Source organism: Onychomys torridus, chromosome 2 (genome assembly GCF_903995425.1).
Source record: "Onychomys torridus chromosome 2, mOncTor1.1, whole genome shotgun sequence".
In the NCBI taxonomy this organism is placed as follows: domain Eukaryota; kingdom Metazoa; phylum Chordata; class Mammalia; order Rodentia; family Cricetidae; genus Onychomys; species Onychomys torridus.
This window is the reverse complement of record NC_050444.1, coordinates 81,041,102-81,061,851: the sequence shown is the minus strand read 5'-3', so window position 1 is coordinate 81,061,851 and position 20,750 is coordinate 81,041,102. Positions and strand designations below refer to the sequence as shown.

The 20,750-nt window shown below is 53.4% G+C and overlaps 1 protein-coding gene across 6 annotated transcripts in view; it reads right to left on the bottom strand.

Moving 5' to 3' along the window:
• Nucleotides 1-582: 582 nt before the first annotated feature.
• LOC118577261 (regulator of G-protein signaling 3-like) overlaps nt 583-20,750 on the bottom strand; it is a 49,049-nt gene continuing 28,881 nt past the window's right edge. For 5 of the 6 annotated variants that reach the window (XM_036177388.1, XM_036177385.1, XM_036177384.1 and 2 more), the window contains exons 2-7: nt 13,607-14,848; nt 6,403-6,464; nt 3,592-3,693; nt 3,266-3,327; nt 2,496-2,662; nt 583-1,532 (exon numbers count right to left, since the gene is read on the bottom strand). In XM_036177388.1, coding sequence (XP_036033281.1) covers nt 1,347-1,532; nt 2,496-2,662; nt 3,266-3,327; nt 3,592-3,693; nt 6,403-6,464; nt 13,607-14,848 — 1,821 coding nt within the window. In that variant the 3' untranslated portion in view covers nt 583-1,346. Of the gene's footprint in view, nt 1,533-2,495; nt 2,663-3,265; nt 3,328-3,591; nt 3,694-3,793; nt 4,174-6,402; nt 6,465-13,606; nt 14,849-20,750 lie in introns of those variants that run through there. The other variant, XM_036177389.1, reaches the window with a different exon arrangement.

Sequence of the window (20,750 nt, the reverse complement as noted above, 5' to 3'; positions counted from 1 at the left end):
TGCCTGGGTGTCAGCTGGGCTCTGGGTCTGGGCCCTCCTCTGCCCGGTCTAGGCAAGAGAATACTACCCTCCAGTATTCCTGTGTAGCAGGCTTTTTCTACATTTGTATCTTTTGCTACTACACAGGAGGGGAAATAAGGATGCAAAGGTGAGAGACGGACCCAAGGCCCCAGAGGAACTCTGGAGTCCTGCTTCCTTAGACCTCTTTAGCTCTTCCTTCTGTTAGAGAGGCCTGTGAGCCTGCCGCCCTACCTGAGACTCGGGCCACGTTCACCTCTTTCATCCATCCCAGTGCCCCCGAACATTTCATTAACAGGGCAGGGTGTGGCAGGGTGAAGCGGAGGAGCTGACTAGGTCCCACAGGCAGCTAGCCACCGTGCTGACTTGTCATCCCAGAGCCAAGAGCAGAAGCTTTACGGCCACTCAGGCTTCATTCCGTTAGACTCTGTCTCTGGTACCTGCTGCCTAAGGACCTTGCCCAAGTCACCTGACTTGTTTTGCTGTCCTCATTGGGAAAAATGAGGACAGATGCCAAGGACCCCAGGAGCCTGTGGCCCAGCAGAACACGCAGAGAAGCCCAAGAATGAGAATAACACAGGCCGTTTATTCGTTCCAACACTTGTCACTGTGTGGCCGGAGGGCACTATGCTTTCCCAGCTCTCTTGGGGGGGGGGGGGGACACCCACCCAGGGGGTGCCAGATTTCTGCAGCGTCCCTCCCCCGCCCAAGGCCTTGTCAGTCTAGAAGGCCCAGCTGCCACCACTGGTTCCTGGGACCAGCAAATGCCCTGAAACTGCAGGATGGTGGCCACCCCTCCAGGTGGCTTTAACAAGGCATTGGTTAAGATATTGCACTTGTAAGTTAAGAAAACTGACAGGGTAAAGGTTTCCTATTACAGTTCATGTGCCAAGCATCCAACTACAGTTTAAATAAATAAAATTCAATGGGGGAGGATCTGAGCTGTGAGCCCCAACAGCCCCCAAGGCGTCTTCAGAGCCCAGGCCTGGGCCTCTTGGACTCCCCTAGCCAGTTCTCTAAGGAACTTGGTCAGCATGAAGTCTCTGAATCTCCAAAGCATGGAGCTACGGCTCCTGATCCAGCTTGGGCCTGCCAGAGCCCTTGGTCCCCTCGTACCGGAGCATTGAGGACCTGATGCAGCCTGCCCTTCTACTCCTGTCGTGGCCTGGGTCTCTCTCAGTCCAGGTCTCGAATCCAAATGTCCTTCTGTCTGTCTGGAGACACAGCCTTTGGGGGCTCGCTTGCCCCCTCCGTCACAGGGGAGGGAGGCGGATGGGCAGGGAGCCCGCTCCGCTTGGTGTGAACGCTGAGCTGGATACTGGTGGTCCCTAGAGCGGGGGGCTCATCTTCTTCTGGTTAATGAGGTCCAGGTAGAGGTCAGAGCGGAGGAAGCGAGGGTATGAGTCCTTTTCCATGAGCCCAAAGATACGTTTTTGTGCCAAGTCAAAGCAGCCTCGCGTGACACTCTGCAGGTTGTCCTTGGTGTGTTCTCGTGTGTATGAGTCCAGGTTTACCTGAGGAGTCACAGAGGGGCATGGTCAGGGCTACTTGTCTGGAGGCCAAGTATCAGGGAAACAGTGGGGGGCCTCTTCCGCACCCCATGACATTACCAAGGGCCCTAAGACCTGCTTCAGTCAAATGCTGCTGGGTGGCAGAATCTATGATGCCTAAAAACGCCACCCCCTAGGGTCAGGCTGCTGAGATTCATGGGCTAGCAGCCTTGAGATAATCACGCAGGGATGCTGTCCCTCAATTTTTCTACATGCGGGCTAGATGGTGCTTGCCTTGGAGCTGGGAGAACCATGCATGAGTGCCCCCACATAGAGGGCCCTAAGCGGGACTGAAGTCTCTGCAGGCTCTCTAAGACCTTCTTCATTTCGTGTATGAGTTTGTGTGAGCGTGTGTGTGCTTGCATGGGACAGCCAGAAGACAACCTTGGCTGTCCTCATCCCTCAGATGCCATCTACCTTCCCTCAGGGAGACAGAATCTCTCATTGACCTGGGGTTCACAGATTAAGCTAGACTGGCTGGCCAGCGAGCCATCCTGTCTGACTTCCTGAGAGGGAATTACAAGCATGTACCACACCCCCTGGTTTGTTTGTTGTGTTGGTTCTGGGGATCCCATTTGGGCCTTTACGCTTGCAAGGCAAGAATTTGACCAACTGAGCTATTGCCCCAGCCCAGACTCTCTTCGTTCTTAAAAGGAGGATAATATTCAGAGTTGTTTGAGAGGTCAGTATACAATTAAACATAGGAGCTCATACACAAAGAGTTCAGCATGTGCCTGGCACATGGCAGTGCCGAGCCAGGCCATTTTTGTTATGGGCTACCATTCTGTCCTCTGGTCCACCTGGCAGACCAGGCACTAAGAGTCACTCCGGCCTTTCCCCTTCCTGAGCTGCTGGCTGCCTCCGAGCAGCAGAAAGGCTCTTAGGCCAGGGAGATCGAGGACCCAGGGTCCTAGCCTAAAGTCTTACCTCCTTGCAAGCCTGGATCGCGATGAATTCGGCAAAGATCTTCTTGGCTTTGGCTGCCATCTTGGACTGTGATTTGACCTTCTTGAAGTCCTCACAAGCTAGCCAGAACTCCAGGTTCTCCTCACTGAACTCAGTGCGAAGGAAGGCCTGGAACACTTCTAAGCCATCTGTGAGGGGAAGATCAGGCCAGGGTGAGAGGCACAGCCAGCCTTGCCTGCCTTTACCCACCCCTCCACTGTACCCCCTCCAAGAGCCTTGAGAGGGGGGCATGCTGGGAACTTTTCAAGAGTCCCTACCCCAGAGAACGGTGGAGCACTTGGACACGGTCCTAGCCCTGTGAATGTCTTGTTTGGGGCCTTGGCTGCTTTCCCCCTATCCATTATGCCTCAGTGTCCTCCTCTGTAAAATAAGGATTGTCCTACCCATCTCTGGAGCCATGGGGGATCTAGAGGAACCCTGCCCCAGAGGCGGCAGGCATGCTTGGCCCAGTGTGAGCCCTCAGTACATGGAAATGTTTGCCCTTATTCTGAGAATATGATCTGAACACAGGTCCCAGTGGCCTCTGGCAGGCAGGGCCAGCTCCTACGGGCAGGGAGGGGCTGGCAGGAGCCAACCCAAAGACCAAACTAAGGGTCCTGCTGTTCTCTAACAGGAGCGACACCTGACTGGGACCAGGGGACAGTGAAGGCACTTCTGGTGGACACTCTCTAGGAAGAGGGGTGGGGTGGTAAGAAGGCCAGAGGAAGACAGAGTGGCTGGCCCCTACTCACATTTGTGAAGCAGCAGCTTCTCCAGAGACTCGCTCCATTTGAGGGCTTCCTCCGAGGTAGGCCTGAGGGGTGAGGGTTGGAGTGCGTAAGGACCTCTGGCTGGGAAGCTAACTCTACTTCCAGCTCCAACCACCCCTGCCTGGCCTTCTCCCCAGAACAGCAGCTTCTGGAAGGAGTTGCTTGCTGGGTACTGGGTTCCCCAAAACAACAGTTTCCCTCACCTTATACTAGGATCCAGTGGACAAAGTCTCTTCCCCAAACCCACTGCCCAGTCCTCTTTAAAAGCCAGTGATCACCAGAGTGCCAGGATGGCAGAGGGTACCTACTTGAAGGACTTTGTTGTCTTGTCTGTCTTGCTGGCTGGCTGGGCCCCCGGAGATTCATTTCGCCTCCTGAAGATAGCCAACTTATTCTTCATGTCCTTGGCTCTGGGGGCAGAAGCAAAGAAGAGGGTTGATCAGCTTGGCCCATACAACCCCTGCAAATTTGGGGTGCAGGAGGCTGCAAACTGGAGCAAGGGGCACCTACTCCTTCATGGTGTGCCGCCTCTGTAGGTTCCCATTGCGTGTGAGGTACATGCCTCGGAGCATCTCCGAAGAGTCCCCCACCTTGAGACTCAGGATGACGGGAACTGAGCACCCTCAGGCTCCTGCCTCCCACCGGGATCCTAGGCTTCCAGGCAAATGTGCAGACTGCAGAGGGCTGGATCTCTGTGTGTCTCTGTCTCTCTCTGGAATCCTGGCCAGGATGACTGCACTCCAGGCACAAGCCCGGCTGGGACTCAGACAGGCGGAGCCAGGAAATGGGAGGGACCAGAGGGGGGAGCAGAGAAAAACAGCCCTCCTGGCCAACCCTGAGAGGCAGCGTGAAAGGGGCATGTGTTTGCAAAGGACAGCCCCTGGGGCCAGCCCCAGGCTGAAAGCCAGACCCAGTTATTTGTGACCCACCTCCCTTGTTACCATGGCAACAAGGGGGGGCAAGTCAGCAAATTGCTGGGCAGGAAGGAGGGAGGGAAGGAGCCTCTGCCCACCAGGGTGGCAGGACTGACTATTTTTAGCCAAAAACCATTTTTAGCCAGGCTGCTCCTCCCAGAGGCAGATTTTAGCCTCCAGGAAGCTGCTGGTAAGAAAAAGGGTTAAAGGCCCCTTGTACTTCACACCCCAGTCTGTGGTCCCCTGCCAGCTCCTGCCAGCTCTCACTGGCATCAGAAGGGCCATCCACTAATATACAAGAGGGCCCCAAAGCCTCAGTAGTGCTAAGCTTGAATAACCTAAAGTGTAACTACTATAAACTTGTGTGTGTGTGTGTGTGTGTGTGTGTGTGTGTGTGTAGAATCACTTGATGGTTTACTTAATTTCTGTGCATGTTTAGTTTTGTGACTGAATAATCTTTTTTTCATTTTGGCTTTTGTTCTCCATAATTCTGAAGATATGAAGTGCTAACTGCATAGCGATTACATTATCGGAATCACAAAACCAAGAAACTGAAACAATGAAACTCTCTGGATAACTTGTGGGATTTCTCCTTCTGAAGCTGGTCGAGCCTAAATGCTCCAGGACCTCTGGGACCATGCATGGCACTCTGGCTGGTGGAGGTTGGCATCTGAGCTCTGGAGACGGACAGCCTCGGGGTCAAGCAAGCCCAAGCTCCCCCAGTCTGCTGTGTCCAACTGCTCTGGAGGTCAAGTTCCCTGCTTATCTAACAAGGATGATACTCCTGCCACCTGCTGGGGTGTTCAGGACTCGGGGGGGGGGGGGGGCAGTCACACTTGTCCTGGGATTCAGGAACAGCTGCCCAGAGATGGATCCCTGATGCAACAGGTTCCAAGCCAGTGGGCTAAGACCAAGGAACCCAGAGACCATCAGCTCTCTGGGTAAGGCTGGGAGCGCCAAAGCATACTGGCTTCCCATCCTGGTTCCCATTCTCTTGTTACAGGGACTGGACAAGTGACTAACCTCTTCATAAGTCTGTTTCCTTTTGTAAAATGAGGTTACAGCAACTAAAGGGGACATGCAAAGTAGCGGTAAAGCTTAAATTGTTTTGCCTACGTAATGCATGCAGAACCCAGAACCCAGCCCAAAGAATACTCCAGCTATTGTGTTCATATCAGATGCTGAGACCTATCTAAGCTTTGAGGAATGTGAGCTCCAGAAATTCAAAAGATCACGCCCACTTTGACAGGAGACGAGTGGGTGTGTCTGGGGCAGTTCCACCCCCACCCCCAATGCTCTCCGAGGTACCCCCACAGCAGCTCTGGTAGTGAATACATATATCTCCCTCCCTTCACCCTCACCCTGACAAACTGCAGCTAAATGGGGTGCCCGTGCAGAAGACTGCTGTTCGCACATTTCCCTGTCTCCAGCTGCAGACCGAGAGAAGCCCACTGTTGTTGCTAAAAACAGATGAGGGCATGGAAGCTGGAGAAAACAGCCAGCTCCATCCAAGGTCCGTGCTAGGTAAGAGGGTCACTTATGGATCCTGCCTGAGAAGACTCCTGTTGTCTTCCCCCAGTTCCAATTCCTTCTGATCTGTGGATGCTACTAGGAACTTGGCTTCCCTCTGGGGTCATGACCCCACAGACTACTCCACATAACTGCTCTTCCAGTCTCCAGGTTGAGGTTTGAGGAAACCTAATGGGAGCGTACACACACACCATCCCTTACAACCAACTGGCACCAGAAATAAACCTCCACAAGTGTAGGGAGCCTGAGCTGGCTTGACCACAAAGGCTTACAGAGGATGGTGTAGTGTAGCTGGGCCAACAGTGCCCCCTCCTGGCTATGCATGAGACTGTTAGCATTCAGGAACTCAGAATCATCGGTTCAGCTCTTTGTGTGCCAAGGATTTTTCTACATCACTGCTCACCTTAGGCCAGGCCAGGCCAGGGCTACTTGGTTCCTGCCTATCTCTGAGAAAATGAATGTTCAAGAGCCTGATGATTCACTCTGGGACTTCAGTATCTCACTGTTTCTTAGGGGGAGTACAGTCTGGGGGAGTGGATGTGGCTGGGGTGCCACCCTTCCTTTTCCCCAGCCATCCCCCATCCAGGAGACCAGTAGGGGGTAGCAGAGAGAGAGAGAGAGATGCCAGGAGACTCCCTGGGCAGGGGGATGACGATCAGGATCTTCCCAACCTACATGTTTTTGCTCTTTCTCTTCCGGGAGGCTTCATCATCATCCCCGAGGTCAGTGCCACTCATCTGCAGAGAAAACAGAGATATGACGGTGTCTAGATACCCAGGAGCTGCTGCTCAAACCCGGGGCCCAGGCCTCCAGCAGCACGTAAGCAGCCTGCAGAGCCCCGGTGCTCCGTCCCTGGCAGAGCTCCCCGATCAAGCAGTCGGCTTCTTCCTGGTTTGCTGGGACAACTGTCGCTGAGAACAGAGCATCACTTCAGGCATCCTGGCTGGCAGGTGAGCAGGGATCCAGACAGGCTTCTGCTGTGTGATCTGGATGGTCACTGACCCTTTCTGACCCTCTATTCCTTAATTTCCGCAACCAAGACCCTAACGGGCTAGCTCAGGACACTCAAGGGGGAGAGCATCCCCCTTGCCTTAAAGCACCCCAGGGCTCCCTAGTGCTCTTGGGATAGCATCCAAATCCCATCGCACGGCAGAGAACTCATCACAGGACCTGGCATAAGTTCCATGTTAACACTGCACTGTCAGCTCATCTCCAGTCCAGCACCTGTTGTAGGGACCGCCTCCTCTGCCCCAGCCCAGTGGAGCTGCTCTGTCACCCCCATCCTTTGGTGACTCTCCCTCCTCTGAGATCCAGCTTAGGGGAAGACCAAGATTGAGACCTCAGCCAGGCAGCTCAGAGGCCACTGTCTCCAGGGAGCCTTTTGTGCCCTCTCTATCTCTGTCAGTGTCCCCATCACACCCAGAATAGCTTGTCCGAACCCTCCTCGACTTGGATCTGAGTTTCCCAGAGGAAGCCTCAGGTTGGGAAGATCCTGAGGTCACACTCATACGGCCGGTGTGATAGGAGGACACAAAGTTGAGTTTGCCAGGTGGATACATTAAGAAGGGAATGCAGACTGGAGACAATGCACCTGGGAGTCCTCTCTGCTGGATCCAGGGCAGCAGATTTCCTCCCTCTGTCCCATGGGAACCTGGAGACTCTACAGCCCCAGACCCCTGCCTGGACTGTATCTCCTGCATGAGAGGCCCTCTCTCCTTTGTGCTCTCCATCTCCTCCTTGCCCCATCTCCTCCCTCTAGCTCCCATCTCTTTAATCCTCCTAGTAAGTCCCTAATTAAACAGAGGCTCACTGTCACTTGCCCAAAGAACACTGAGCATTTAAGAGACAGAATAAGCCTATGTAAATCAAAGTCTGTCCACCAGAGGGCGCAGACACGCAAGTGCCAAGATGGCACAAGGCGAATATTTCCAAGACTCAGGAAAGGCCGCCTCCTTCTTGAGTTGGTTGCCACACAGGAGCGGGAAACTCGTGTGTGTACGTGCACCAGGGGCACACACCCACGTGGTGTGGAGCCAGCCCCCAGCACGTGTGCTGCTCCCAGCAACTTGAAAAAAACGTTTTTTTTGGTTGTTCTGGTGACAGCAGAGGCCTAGGGTCAGCTACCTGCCAAAACAAGGCAGAAGATTCACCAGGATGAAGTCCGGGTCCCCAACCATGCCCTCAACAGCTCCCTGGCCTGTCACTGCTGCTGTCCCGCGGAGACACGGGGTGCTCTTGCGCTAGCCTAGCTCAGCAGTGCTTGGAGCCCCCACCCGTGGGAAAGGGCCCCGGGAGCTGGGTTTCCTCCCATTCTAACCTCAGCTTCCGCACTTTATCAGCCCCACACAATGGGCCTGGGGACCACTCCCGCCAGCCACCACCCCCAGTCTCTGTACTGATGGGAAATGGGCTCTTCCTTCCACTACTGGAGGCGGGGTGGGGTCATCTTCGGTAGGGACCAGTCCAAGCCCAAGAGCCAGGCAGAGGGCTGGGACACTCTGACCCTGGGACTCAGCTTTCAGGCAACTAGGGAACCTGGTCACTAAAAGGGGAATGGGGATGAGGGGAGGCTGCAACCAGGAAGACCAAAAACTGAGGCAGAAAGGCAGGAACTTCCCCGGCCCTAGCGGTTCTTAAATACACCCGCTGGCAGCAGCCTTGGGTCTTTGGAGGTGCCAGCGTGGGCCCCAAGGTCCTCTTACCCCAGCTGCAGCAAGGCCCGGCTTGCAGAAGGGCGGCCCCTTCCACCTGTCCCAGCCCTCCTCCAGGACCCTGCGCCCTGAAAGGTAACAGAAGTGAGCCCAGAGTCACTGGCCCTTCCTGCAATCTGGCGGGGATCCCTAGGGCCTGCCTGGCCTCACCTCTGGGACCAAGAGCTCACAGTCTCTCGGAATAATAACTATAATTCTTATTGTCATTACCACGATAATTACAGTCATGATTAAGAGTGTAGCTTCTAAACAGCCTGGATTTGCATCTTAGCTCAATCACATATTAGCTAATTGACCTTAGCTGTGTTCCATCTGCTTGCCACGTCTGCTTCCTTTATTGGTAAAGTGAGGGTCACACTGGACCCACGTCATAGGGCTGCTGTGAGCCAACAAAGGCACAGGGGTGGGAATATGGGGTGGTCGGTGCCTGTCAGCCATTGCAAGTACTATGTGCCAGGCACTGTGCTAAAGTCTGGAGACAGATATGATCTGATTTAATCCTCGCGATTCCAAGCACCATTTACTACTATTTCTCCCAGCCTGCACTGAGAAAACTGAGACCCAGAACAGAATAACTTGCCTGGGCTCTTTGAGCTGGTAAGATGCAGAGAATTTGGGGTCTGGCATCAAAGCCCACTGGGGTTTGAGGGCCCCTTTAGGAGCAGGGCCCCAGATGATTTCCCCTCCTGGTCCTGGTCTGACTCCTGGGGTAATATGGCCACGTGTGGCTGACGAGCTGGGTCCTGTGTGGCCCTGTGGCAACAGTGGTCTGCACACTAAACTTATTTAGACATGGGGAAGTTAGACATAGGAAACATCTTCAGACTTTTTGAAAATAAAGTGTTATCCTACCCTGGAGATGAAGGGCTTTTGAGAATCCTTTTGTCTGACCTGTGACCTTGGCTGGAGCCATGATGGCCCCTGCAAGGGGGCAGGACGGAAGCAAAGCCAGGGAAGGGCCATCACCTGCATTTTCCTCAACGTCAAAGAACGGCCAGACAACACTGAAGTGTCTACGTCAGTGACAGCTCCTGGGCTCATACACACAATTACCAAGAGGGGCTCCTCTGGAGGGCGGGGAACGGCACTAAAGGCTAACTGCTGCATCACTGTGCTGTGCTTCCAGGGGTCCAGCAGCAGGGGGCGCCATAAGCCAGCTTGGCTCCACAGAGGCCAGGCCCGGTGAAAGATGTTTGAGATCTTTCACCTCATGGTTCCCCTACTCTCTGGACCTCAGTGGGCACCTGTGAAGCCTCCAGTTAAAGCAGGCAGCCTGTAAGGAGTGTGTGGTTCTCTAAGGCATGAACTCACAGTAGAATTCGCTCAGGACACCTGGGCAGGGTGGCAGCCGGGTGTGGAGACTGCTACCCTAGAGCGGGAAGCCTGTGCTCAGAGCCACACAGCTTGGCCACCCGGCCAGCACGTGTGACCAGCCTAGGATCACAGAGCAGCTCCACCTGGCCTTCCTGACTCTCACATCCTTAAAAGATCATTTAGACTCTCTGACCTAGAGCTATCTATATCCCGGGAAGACTTCCTGGTCCCATTTGACAATGGGAAACTGGTGCTCAAAGAAGCGACTTGCCTAAGGTTTCAGAGTCTGGGTTTACCTGGAATGGGTTTACCTGTCTCCGCAACTGACGACTTCACTCTAGGGAGCTAGGCCCAAGCCGGAGGGTAGGAGTCATGAGGAGAACACGTTGCCTCTCTCTCTGTCAGCCTATCAGCGTGAGACATGCTGGGTCCAGGGGCAGAGCCACATGACTCACTGTGTGGCTTGGGACAAAAGAGTTTCAGTCCCTCCCACTAGGAAGAGCACTAGTACAGGCTACTACTAATACTAGGCACAGTCACTCAGGCCTGGAATCCTTGCACTGAAGAGGGGGAGGCAGGAGAATTGTCAGGAGTTCAAGGTGAGCTAGGGTTAGTTACACAGTGAGTTATGTAGTTTGGGATCCCACCTCAGAAGAAGAATTAGCAATGCTGTGGAGTGATGAAGGTCAGAAAGGCTAGGGTGGTGCTTTGCACATGAGGGTAAAACTGTGGAGCCTGGTGGTGTCGAACACCTTTGATCCCAGCCCTCGGGGGGGGGGGGGGGGCAGAGACAGGCGGATCTCTGTGAGTTCAACGCCAGCCTGGTCTACAGAGTGAGTTCCAGGACAGCCAGGGCTACACAGAGAAACCCTGTCTCAAAACAAACAACAACAACCAAAACTGGTTGCTATGCTTGGACCACCTCGGCAACTGACAGCCGGTCACAGAGGACCCATCAGGAGCAGAGTGCCAGATCCTGCCTTAAACTCTTGCATCCAGCTGCTCCAGCCTCCCAGGAGCCCCCTGCAGTAACTTCCCCGTGAGGAAACAGGCTGGGGACAGCAGGGCCCTGGCAGCTGTCACTCAAGCCTGAGAAAGGAAGTGACACCGGTGGGGGAGTTGTGGGGTGGGGGGGGGGGGGGTCGGTGGAGATGGGAAGATGCCAGTGGGAACCCTGGACAACACTAAGAGGAGGCAGGAGGGAGCTGGTACAGAGCCACTAGACTCCCAGGTGGAGGTGTCTGTCCTTGGGAACTGGTGGGGCCACCTGGACTGAGGGGCAAGTTGGAATATATGCACGAATGTGTGTTAACGTCTCTGCATATAAATATTTGTGTCGGAGCAAGGACGGAGAAAGAGACAGAACAAGAAGGGAGGGGTTAGTGGGAGGCAGGCTAGGGAGGCCCGGGGTAGCTGGCTGGGCCCTTGGTCCTCAGCTGCCCTCTAGAGAAGGGTGGCCAGTGTCTATGTGGGCCCTCTGAGATCTCATCCCGATGACACGGAGTTCCAGGCTCTCGCCTGCAGCAGCTGTCTCAAGGACTGGCCTAAGATGGTAATAGGTCAGTATCACGACCCCCCGGAGCATTTGGTTAAAATGCAGGGTCTGGGTACTAGCCATGGAAATTCTGGTTCCAGAGAGCTGGGCTGGGGATGAGAAGTCACAAGGTGATACCCTCTCTGGGAACTTACAGACGAGGAAACAGAACCAACTCCAAACCCTGGAGGTTTAGTTCTAGTGTCCAGGCCCAAAGTTCATGGTCCTGAGAGCCTGACCACCTTCCTGGAGAAAGTGGTTTTTCTTTCTTTTTTTTTTTTTTTAATATATTTTTTTAAGATTTATTATTTATTTATTTATTATGTGTACAGAAGAGGGCGCCAGATCTCATTACAGATGGCTGTGAGCCACCATGTGGGTGCTGGGAATTGAACTCAGGACCTCTGGAAGAACAGTCAGTGTTCTTAACCTCTGAGCCATCTCTCCAGCCCTGAAAGTGGTTTTTCAAAATGCCAGGTCTGTAGAATTGTCTATGATTACAAAGCTGAGAAGGTTTTGGTTTTGGTTTTTTGTTTGTTTGTTTTTGTCTGGTTGGTTGGTTTTGGTTTTGGTTTGTTTTTCTGGACAGGATTTCTGTGTAACAGCCCCATCTGTCCCAGAACTTGCTTTGTAGGCCAGGCTGGCCTCAAACTCACAGAGATCTGCCTGTCTCTGCCTCCCAGGTGCTGGGATTAAAGGCGTGTGCCACCATGCCTGGCTAAGAAGGTTTTGGAGGCCATGTCCCAACTTGGTGTCAAAGTAAGCTGGAATCCATTAGTGATGTCTGCCACGGGTCTGGCCAGGGAATGGCAGTAAGTATGCCATGTGTCTGTGCTTCAGGAATACCTTGTTCTAGCCTTATCCTCAGTTTATCCTAAATGTATGTGCCCTTCCAGGCCCTACTGGGGGCAACTTTTCTTAGGTTTTCTTGGTGGTCCCAGGTCCTGGGCTCTCTCTTGAACTTTCAGGTCTCTGGGCCTTAGCTGTGCCCCCACCTGACTTCCTACAGTGTGTCATAACAACACTTTAGCATTGCCGATGCAGTCAAGGGAGGGAGGAGAAGCAGGGCTCCCTGAGGGCTTCTCCCAAAGTGTGATGTCAATCATGACCTCAGGCCCCAGGCTCTTCCAGTTCATCCTCACCCACTCAGGGACACAGAGAGCTATTAAGTCCTACTTTTCAGAGAAGGAAGCAAGTCTCACAGGAGCTGGTGACTCACTCAAGGCCACACTACAGTAAGAAATAGAACTTGGGCTCCCATTGCCTGGTGGACTTAAAGGCCACGGTGCGGTTTGTTCCACTAGGCCAAGTCCCCAGCCCACGCAGAGAGCTCTTTCTTTCCCTCCCCAGCGGACATCACCCCTCCTGGTTCTGCAGCCTCCTCTGTGGTGCTGAGCACAGAGCCTGGCACAAAGCAGAGAACCATAAACGTTGATTTGCTTGTTTATAAACATAGGCACAAGGCAAAGCTCTTAAGAGTTCTGGCCTTGGACTCAGACTGGTTCAGACACTTGGAAGCTATGTGGTCTGGGTCAAGCTATAGAACCTATCTGGGACTCAGATTTGTCATCAGTGAAATGGGCACAAAATCCTCTCTAGTGCACAGACCTGTTGAGTAGATTAGTGCAAACCATTTAGAATAAACATAGACTTAGCTAACAGATTTCTAGTCTGGCTAGGCCTGGACCAGATCTAAATCATAATATTTATGTGTGTGGGTGGGTGGGGGTGTTTGTGTGGAGGTTAGGGGATAACCCTTGGGTATCAGTCCTTGCCTTCTACCTTGTTTGAGACAGGGCCTTTTTCATTGTTTGCTGTTGGTGGTACCTGTCTAGACGACCTGCAAGTTTCCAGGGATCCTCCCATCTCTGCCTCCCATCTTGCCTTAGGAGCCCTGGGACTGCAGAGGTGTAGTGCCTCATCTAGCTTTGTGTGGGCTGTGGGGAATCGAACAAGTGCTTCACCCACTAAAGCCATTGTCTCCTCAGCCCTGCAATGCTTTATTTTTCCAGGTACTGTCTCAGACCTTTTAAATCCCAGTGCACAATGTTCCGGGCCAAACCATACCTTCTCTGTCTCCAGTGGGGACCACTGGACAACGGAGCTAGGAGAACAGAACATCTGAGCCTATGGGCTCTCCTTCTTGGTACCTTGAGGCCTCAGTTTTGTCTTCTATCAAATGGGCAGAAGGCTCACGGGGAAGCCAGGGAGTGGGAGTGGAACAGAGTTATGATTCCTTCCCATAGCTGCTGGAATTGCCCTCCCCATCTCATGTACCTGCGCCCCCCCCCCACACACACACACAAATTCCTCTCCTTACCTTCCTGTGTCCAGTGAAGAACAGGGAAAGGTGGTGCATGGAGCCTCCATTACGACCCAGTTCTTTTTTAAGGGTGCGGGGTGAAGGGATGGCCCAGGTAGACGTGGTGCCCTCGACATCAGAGCAGTTTAAGGTGGTGTCAGAGGCAAAGCAGGGCCCACGGGCCTCCTGCAGCAGGCTGCCCTCGCTGTGCGTCCGGCGCCGCAGCGAGTTCTGCACGCGCAATGAGAAGCCGCCCTCAGCACCTTGGCCAGTCTCAATCAGGCTGCTGCGCTTGGCCTCACTACGGTCCCCATAGTTGTCGTCGCTGGTGTCTTCCTCCTCATCTTCCTCCCCTTCTTCCCCTTCCTCTCCTTCTTCTGCATCTTCATCCTCGCCAGAGCTGCCCCCATGGGCCCCATCCTGTTGGCTGTAGGCGCTATCCAGCCGGACCTCAGGGATCACAAAGTTGGGCCTGGAGGCTGGAGGTACAGCTGCGGTGGCTGCTGGCAGCTCCCCAGAGCTGATGGCCTGTTCCTCAAGGGCCTTCTCCGGTGTGGAGCCCTGGCTGGGAGGTGACTCCTGAGAGGGTGGAAGGTTCTGGACTGAGGCAGAGGGTTCTGGGATGACAGGGGGCTCTTGACTGAGCAGAGGGTCCTGGCTAGGGGTGGATCCTTGACCAGCAGGAAGGTCCTGGCAAGATGGGAGTTCTGTGGTTGGAGGAGATCCCTGGTGCAGTGGGGAGTTCTTACTTGTTGAGGTTTCTGGGCTTTGAGGGGGCTCTTGGCAGGTAGCTGTGTCTTCACTGGATGGTGACTCTGGGCCAGGAGCTGCTTCTTGCCCCAAAGAAGAGTCCTTCCTGGGTGGGAGGTCTTGTCCCGGAGGAAGCTCCTGGCTGGGAGAGGGGTCTTTGCTGGGTGGGAGGTCTTGACCCGGAGGAAGCTCCTGGCTGGGAGAGGGGTCTTTGCTGGGTGGGAGGTCTTGACCCGGAGGAAGCTCCTGGCTGGGAGAGGGGTCTTTGCTGGCTGGGAGGTCTTGTCCTGTAGGAAGCTCCTGGCTGGGAGAAGGATCTTTGCTGGGTGGGAGGTCTTGTCCTGTAGGAAGCTCCTGGCCAGGAGAGGGGTCTTTGCTGGGTGGGAGGTCTTGACCTGGAGGAAGCTCCTGGCTGGGAGAGGGGTCTTTGCTGGGTGGGAGTTCCTCAGCACCTGGCCCCTTCCCCTTATCCAGGGGCATCTCCTTCTCATCTGCCTCTGTCTCAAACATCTGCAACACAAAAAGGAAGAGAGGAGTCTCAGAGGAGGGGTCTCAGAGATGCCAGACTCCATGTTTGAGCCAGCACCACAGAGGCTGATACCAATACCAGAACCCCATAGTCAGTCTGAGAGCCAGACAGAAGCCCAGACTCCCAGGGCTGGGCTGTAAGATCTTCGGGCTTGAAACTTGTTCTATGTATAGCACACTGGTCTGCTGGTTTGTAGGGACCACGCCAGCCCAGACTCCCTCTCTCTGCATAGGAAGCATCACTGCCCTTATTTGCCTGTGTAAGTAAAGGAGGTAGCAGGCAGTCTCTGCCTTCATGAATAGAACGAAACACAAGCCACCAAGCTGGAACTCTCAGCATGGGGAACAATCTTGAATCTCATCAGAGGGTCATTACACCAGAACCAACAACTAAAACTACCAGCAACTAAAACAAGAATCTAAGTGAATCATTCAAATAAGAATTTGCTCTAAATGTTAAGTAGATATTTGAAACCAGTCAACTGGATGAGAACCAAAGCTTTCAAATATTGCCCAACACCTGAAATGATCAGATGTCGCAGACACACGGAACCTCACTGAGGGATTATCCACCCGATAAGCTCAGAAATTTAAAGGAAGGAAGGAAGGAAGGAAGGAAGGAAGGAAGAAAGGAAGGAAGGAAGGAAGGAAAAAGGGAGAAAAAAAAGAGAGAAAGGCAGACAGACAAGAACAGCATCATTTCCTGCCTCATACACAATGGAAGGAGCCCTGGGAATTCTTACTGTCTTCTGACAGTAGATTGCATTTGCAAAGAAAGACGCTGTCCCCTAATAAGAGTGTAAGATGCTGCTGTCTCAGAGGAAGTAGTGTCGAGAGAACATAGAGAATGTCATGTCCTACTGTTCCCAGTGCTGCAGGCACACGCAGTGGGAAGCAGGCCTCAGGCCTGGGTGAGGCCTGCCTGTACTCAAGGACTTGGAAGGCAGCAGCTAGACCTATTTAGAGCCCAGTTTTCATTCTCCAAACAGCAGTATCTATACAAGCTTATGAAAGAAGAAACAGGAAACCACACACACACACACACACACACACACACACACACACACGCACGTGCGCACCCGGGAAGCTTTAGCACATGGGAGTGTATGGTAGGCACACATTGGTACAGGGCCCCAACAGAAGGCACCCCAGCATATGAGTTCTTGCTATAGAGATCACGATGGCCATTTGACAGACAAGGAAACTAAGCCCCCAGAGCAATGACTTGACCATGATTGCCCAGCTTCCCAGAGACAAGAAGGCCATGCCTGAAGATGGTGAGCACCATGAAGTTCCAGCTAGGCCTCTCTAGGAGTTAAGTGAGCCATCTATGGTTCTGGACAGCTTCAGGGTGCGGTACATGCAGGACAGAGGTCACACCGACGTCTGGGAGCATCAGAGCGGATGTGAAAGCACACTGTAGGAAGAGCCCGCATCTACGTGCATGAAAATGAGAATGCCCTGCGAGGTAGAGGAAAGAGAAGCCTCAGAGGACTATGGGATGGCCTGGCCCCAAACAGGAAGGACATCCCGAGGCTGTCGTTCCCAGGCCAAAGGCTGGCATCAGTGACTCCATGGAGCTTCCTTCCCTGGGGAATCCTGGAGCCAGCCAGGAGGTGACTTCTCAGGAATCCCTCACAATCTAGGCATCAGTCATCCTAAATCCCCAAAGCTTAGACCAATGGTTCTCAACCTGTGGGTGACAACTCCTTTGGGGTCAAATACCCGTTTCACACGGAGATCACCTAAGACCACTGGAAAACACATATTTCTGATGCTCTTAGGAGCTGAGACACCCACTCGTCTATCCATCTCCAGGAGGGGTCTCCCACACTCGGAACTGTATTAAAGGGTCACAGCATTGGGAAAGTTGAGAACTACTGGCTTAGAGAGATAGGCAAGTCCAGAGAGGGTTACAAGGGATCCTGAAATTGTACAGCAGAGCCAGTCACTGGGTTTCCAAGTGTCCACTTTTGAAATGGGATGCCTGCCACATACAGGCCACAAACCACGAGAAAACACTACAGAGAACTACAGAATAGGAGCATGGTGATGGTGGATACAGAGTTAATGACACATCTAGCGGGAAATTCTGAACACAAAGCATGTCTTCCCTACAAAACTGTAGATTCAAATACAGCCAAACACCTGCAATCAAAGTGTGCCTCTGTGGTGCCAAGCCTCCTACACCAGAAGGCCAGAAAACTCAGGGGCTGAGCTTCAGACTCTCCAGGCTGTTCCCAAGTATAGAGACCAAGTATAGATAGATAAGACATCTGAGGGTCCTGAGCAGTGCACTTCAATCAAAGCTAAACGTGCATAATATGGAGGTGAGGCTGGGGCCAGGGCCCAACTCTGTCTCTATTCTTTGCACATATGCTTCTGATAGCAGCCTGATCCCAAACCCATCACCGTCCTCCAGGCAGGTTCTGCATCAGAAAATCAAATTCTCCTGCAGCAAGCTCATGGTACCTCACACTTACCCCTACCCCCACCCCCTCCACCCTCGTCTTCCACCATAACCCCATCTCTACTTGCCTCTTATGGTCCTGGGGAGAGATGGAAGGAAGCAGCGGCTGGGTGCCTCAGGGCCTGGCACAGAATGAAACTAACTGAGGAGTCAAGTGAATTTCCCCTTTCCTGGGGGCCTCGGGGAAGGGCCTAGGCCTGTCTGTCCCACAGGTGCCGATTGGCAGAACCGGCCCTATCCCCTTAGGGAAAGTGAGGCAACAAGCCCCAAACCAGAAATGCAAGTCAGCCTGCCTCCAGAGTCTACTCAGCCCTAGTCTGAGGCCAAACCAAACAAAAGCAGGAGGGGAAGTGCTGTTGCAGCAGGGGTGTACCCTGAGGGATCAGCCAGGAAGGGCTTTCAGGAGCCTGGTGGTTATGCTCGGCAATGCCTCTATCAGTTTCTTCACCAGTCTAGCCCCAGAGACACACTGATACCATGGCAGCTATTAGTGGTCTTATGTTAGAGATGGGGAGCCGAGGCCCAGGGGTGCCCGTGAGAGGATTACCTAAGAAGGCAGAGACTTGTGCAGGATTAAAACTCCTGTCTCCTGTCCCAGGCCTCTCACATACAAGATGGGGGTCGAGAGGGGGAGGGAGCAGGCTGTGAGCATGCCCAAGGCCCATCTACAGAGTCAGTGCTTTACACACAGGGCCCAGAACTCTCCGTTCTGTGCCAAGCTCCCAGGCAGGATCTGCGCGTTCTGTGACCACCCTGGGCAGGTTTGGTCAGGCCAGCGTTCCTGGGAGAGCTAACTGGAGTGGCAGTGACTTGAGGCCATCCTCCAGAGAAACTTACAGGAGACCTGAGAACCCCAGAAGTGTGAAATGGCAGGAGGGGGTACAAACAGGGGGAAAGAGAGAGGACTCAGGATAAACTGCACGTATTGATTGTCATGTCAGAGAGAATGACATGGGCAGAGTTATCTACGTCAAACCTGCTCTGGGCAGTGCTGGGAGAATGTGGGGGCAGGCACATGGATTCATTTACTCACAGGCACTGGAAGGCAGCAGGGAACGAGTCATCAAGACCTCAAGGAAGAAATAAAATAAAGGCTAGACAAGGGGTGTGCTGAGCACTCCAAAAGGAAGTGCAAAGAGTTGGGGATACCCAGTTTGGAAGCTGCTGCAACAGGCTGGGGTGGCAAGAATCTAGCCAGGGTGCCCCAGGGAGATTAGCCTGGTCTGTCGGGGCATTAAGTCCCCCAAAACCATAGGCTGCTATTGTCCCACCCCCACCCCTGGAGGGTCCATATCCCTCCTGGTCTGTATCCCTCCATCCATCATTTCTTTGGCTAGGCTGGAACAGGGTTAATTCTGCCTTTGTCTCGCCTGCTAGCGGCCACAGGAAATGAGCCAGGACCTCTAAATGGAGCCATTGCCCAGAGCCTAATCAAATCCTCTCCCAAATGCAATCCAGAGCTTGTAACAGGCTAAGGAAGGGTGGCATCGATGATGCCCAGGAGCTCCTGCTCAGACCAGCTGCGCCTGCTGACCTCACCCACCCCACCCCCCTTACCAGCTACCAGGTTTCAGAGGTAGCTGTAGGCTGCTGGAAGTGACCTGCCCAGTATCAATCAGCTGCTGCCTGTGGAGCCATCCCTGTTGACCCCACAGGTGACCTAGGGTTCTCATGCTGATGATTCATTGCCACCATTGGATGCCAGGCACAACATATGCCCTCAGAAACCACTTCCTGCTCTGGGAGTGCAGATGTGGTGTTCGCCTGTCTCAGGGTGGTCCTCACATAAGTCGGAATGTTTCCGAATGAGGACTGGCTGGAGAGCCAGAAGACTGGGTCCTCTCTCCAGCGTTTGTTAACCCTGGCATCTCTGGCTGCCCGTTTTTCTCTGCCATGGTGCAGAGAAGCCAAGAAAAGTGTTCGTTCTTGGATCCAGGAAGTTCCCCAAGACTAGGAAAGAACCTCAGAACTCCTGCTGGGCTGTGTTTGTACTGGGTTGTCCCTTCAAGGGCTTTGGGTCCATGGGCCTCCAGCTTCTGGGTCTCTGGTTCCACATCGACTTCCACAAACCTTAAGACACTCGACCCACACCCAGCTCCCTCTATCCAACCTCAGCCAGCTCCTTGAGGAGTGGCTTCTAGACACAGAGCCTAAAGCCCCAGCTGCTGCCTCTGCCACCAGCTTAGCCCTCCACACCAGGATAATGACAAGCCCTCATGGTGGTGACAGCTTTAGATACTGAACCCGCTTCATCCTTTCTGGCTGAGGGACCTTAGGCTTAGGGTTTCTGTGTCTCTGTCTCCTCAGCTAGAATATGGGATTAAGAACAACTTGACCATGGTGCTGCTATGAAAAAGAAATGAGCTATCATGTATCCTGAGTTCAACACTGTGTGGCCACATAAGTAGCCTGTAAATGGTAGTCATGGCCACTCCCAACACAGCTGGCCTTGGAACCTGCCTGTAGATGTCCTCTGACTGGCCCACTGAGCCCTGCTCTGAGCCATCATAGACTACTCTTCCTGTCCAGGCCCCTCATCTTAGCCCCGCACCTCCCTCATGAACTATCCACTTCTGGTCTAGAACATCCTCTGCATTCTCAGGCCACTCCTCTCCTGAGGCTAGAGTCTATGGGTAGCTTTTACCAGAACCTTGCAGAAGTACTCTACAGCCAGACACTGTCCCAGGCTCCGTGGACACAACCGTGCTTCCAGCCTAGGAGGGAAGGACGGTCTTCAACCAAATGGTCACTCAAAAAAAGCACAAGATCAACACGGGCCACAGCCTGCAGCGCAAAGGAGAGCTACATCCTGCGGTGAGGAGGAGTGGGGTAGTGGGAGGCCCTTACTGATGGCACAGAGGGCAGGGAAGGCTCACTCGGAGGAGGCCGACTAAGCAATTTATTCAAAAGGTGTCAGGGAGGGCACATGGCATGCAGCTTAGGGATGGAGTTGGAGACCACTTTCTGGAAATCTATTCGGCTCTACCAGCTTCATGTGCCCCAGGCTGTATGCATTTTGAGTTCATTCCTCCTCTGGCGCCCCTGTAGGATGCCACCACCAGTTGCTCAAACAGAGTCCTGTACGTCATTCTTTCATCCGGATCTTTCGCTACCACCTCACCCCAAACCTGGGGCCAGGCACCAAATCCTCAGGATGGTCCCTCATCAAACCTCAGGCAACCCTCAGGCAAGTGGTAGGCTGAACCCAGGGGACAATGGACAAAGCAGGACACGCTACACTTTCTGCTCCATTCCCAAAACTGTGCTAGAAAACAAAGCTTATTGGGGTTGTTTTTTGTTTTTTTTTTTTAAGAATCTTTCCACTCTCTCTGTATCCCTACCACGTTAACACCATCCTAGTTGTGTGGCACTCCCAATGGCAGCCCAGATCTCTCTGGCCATTCTTTGTATTAT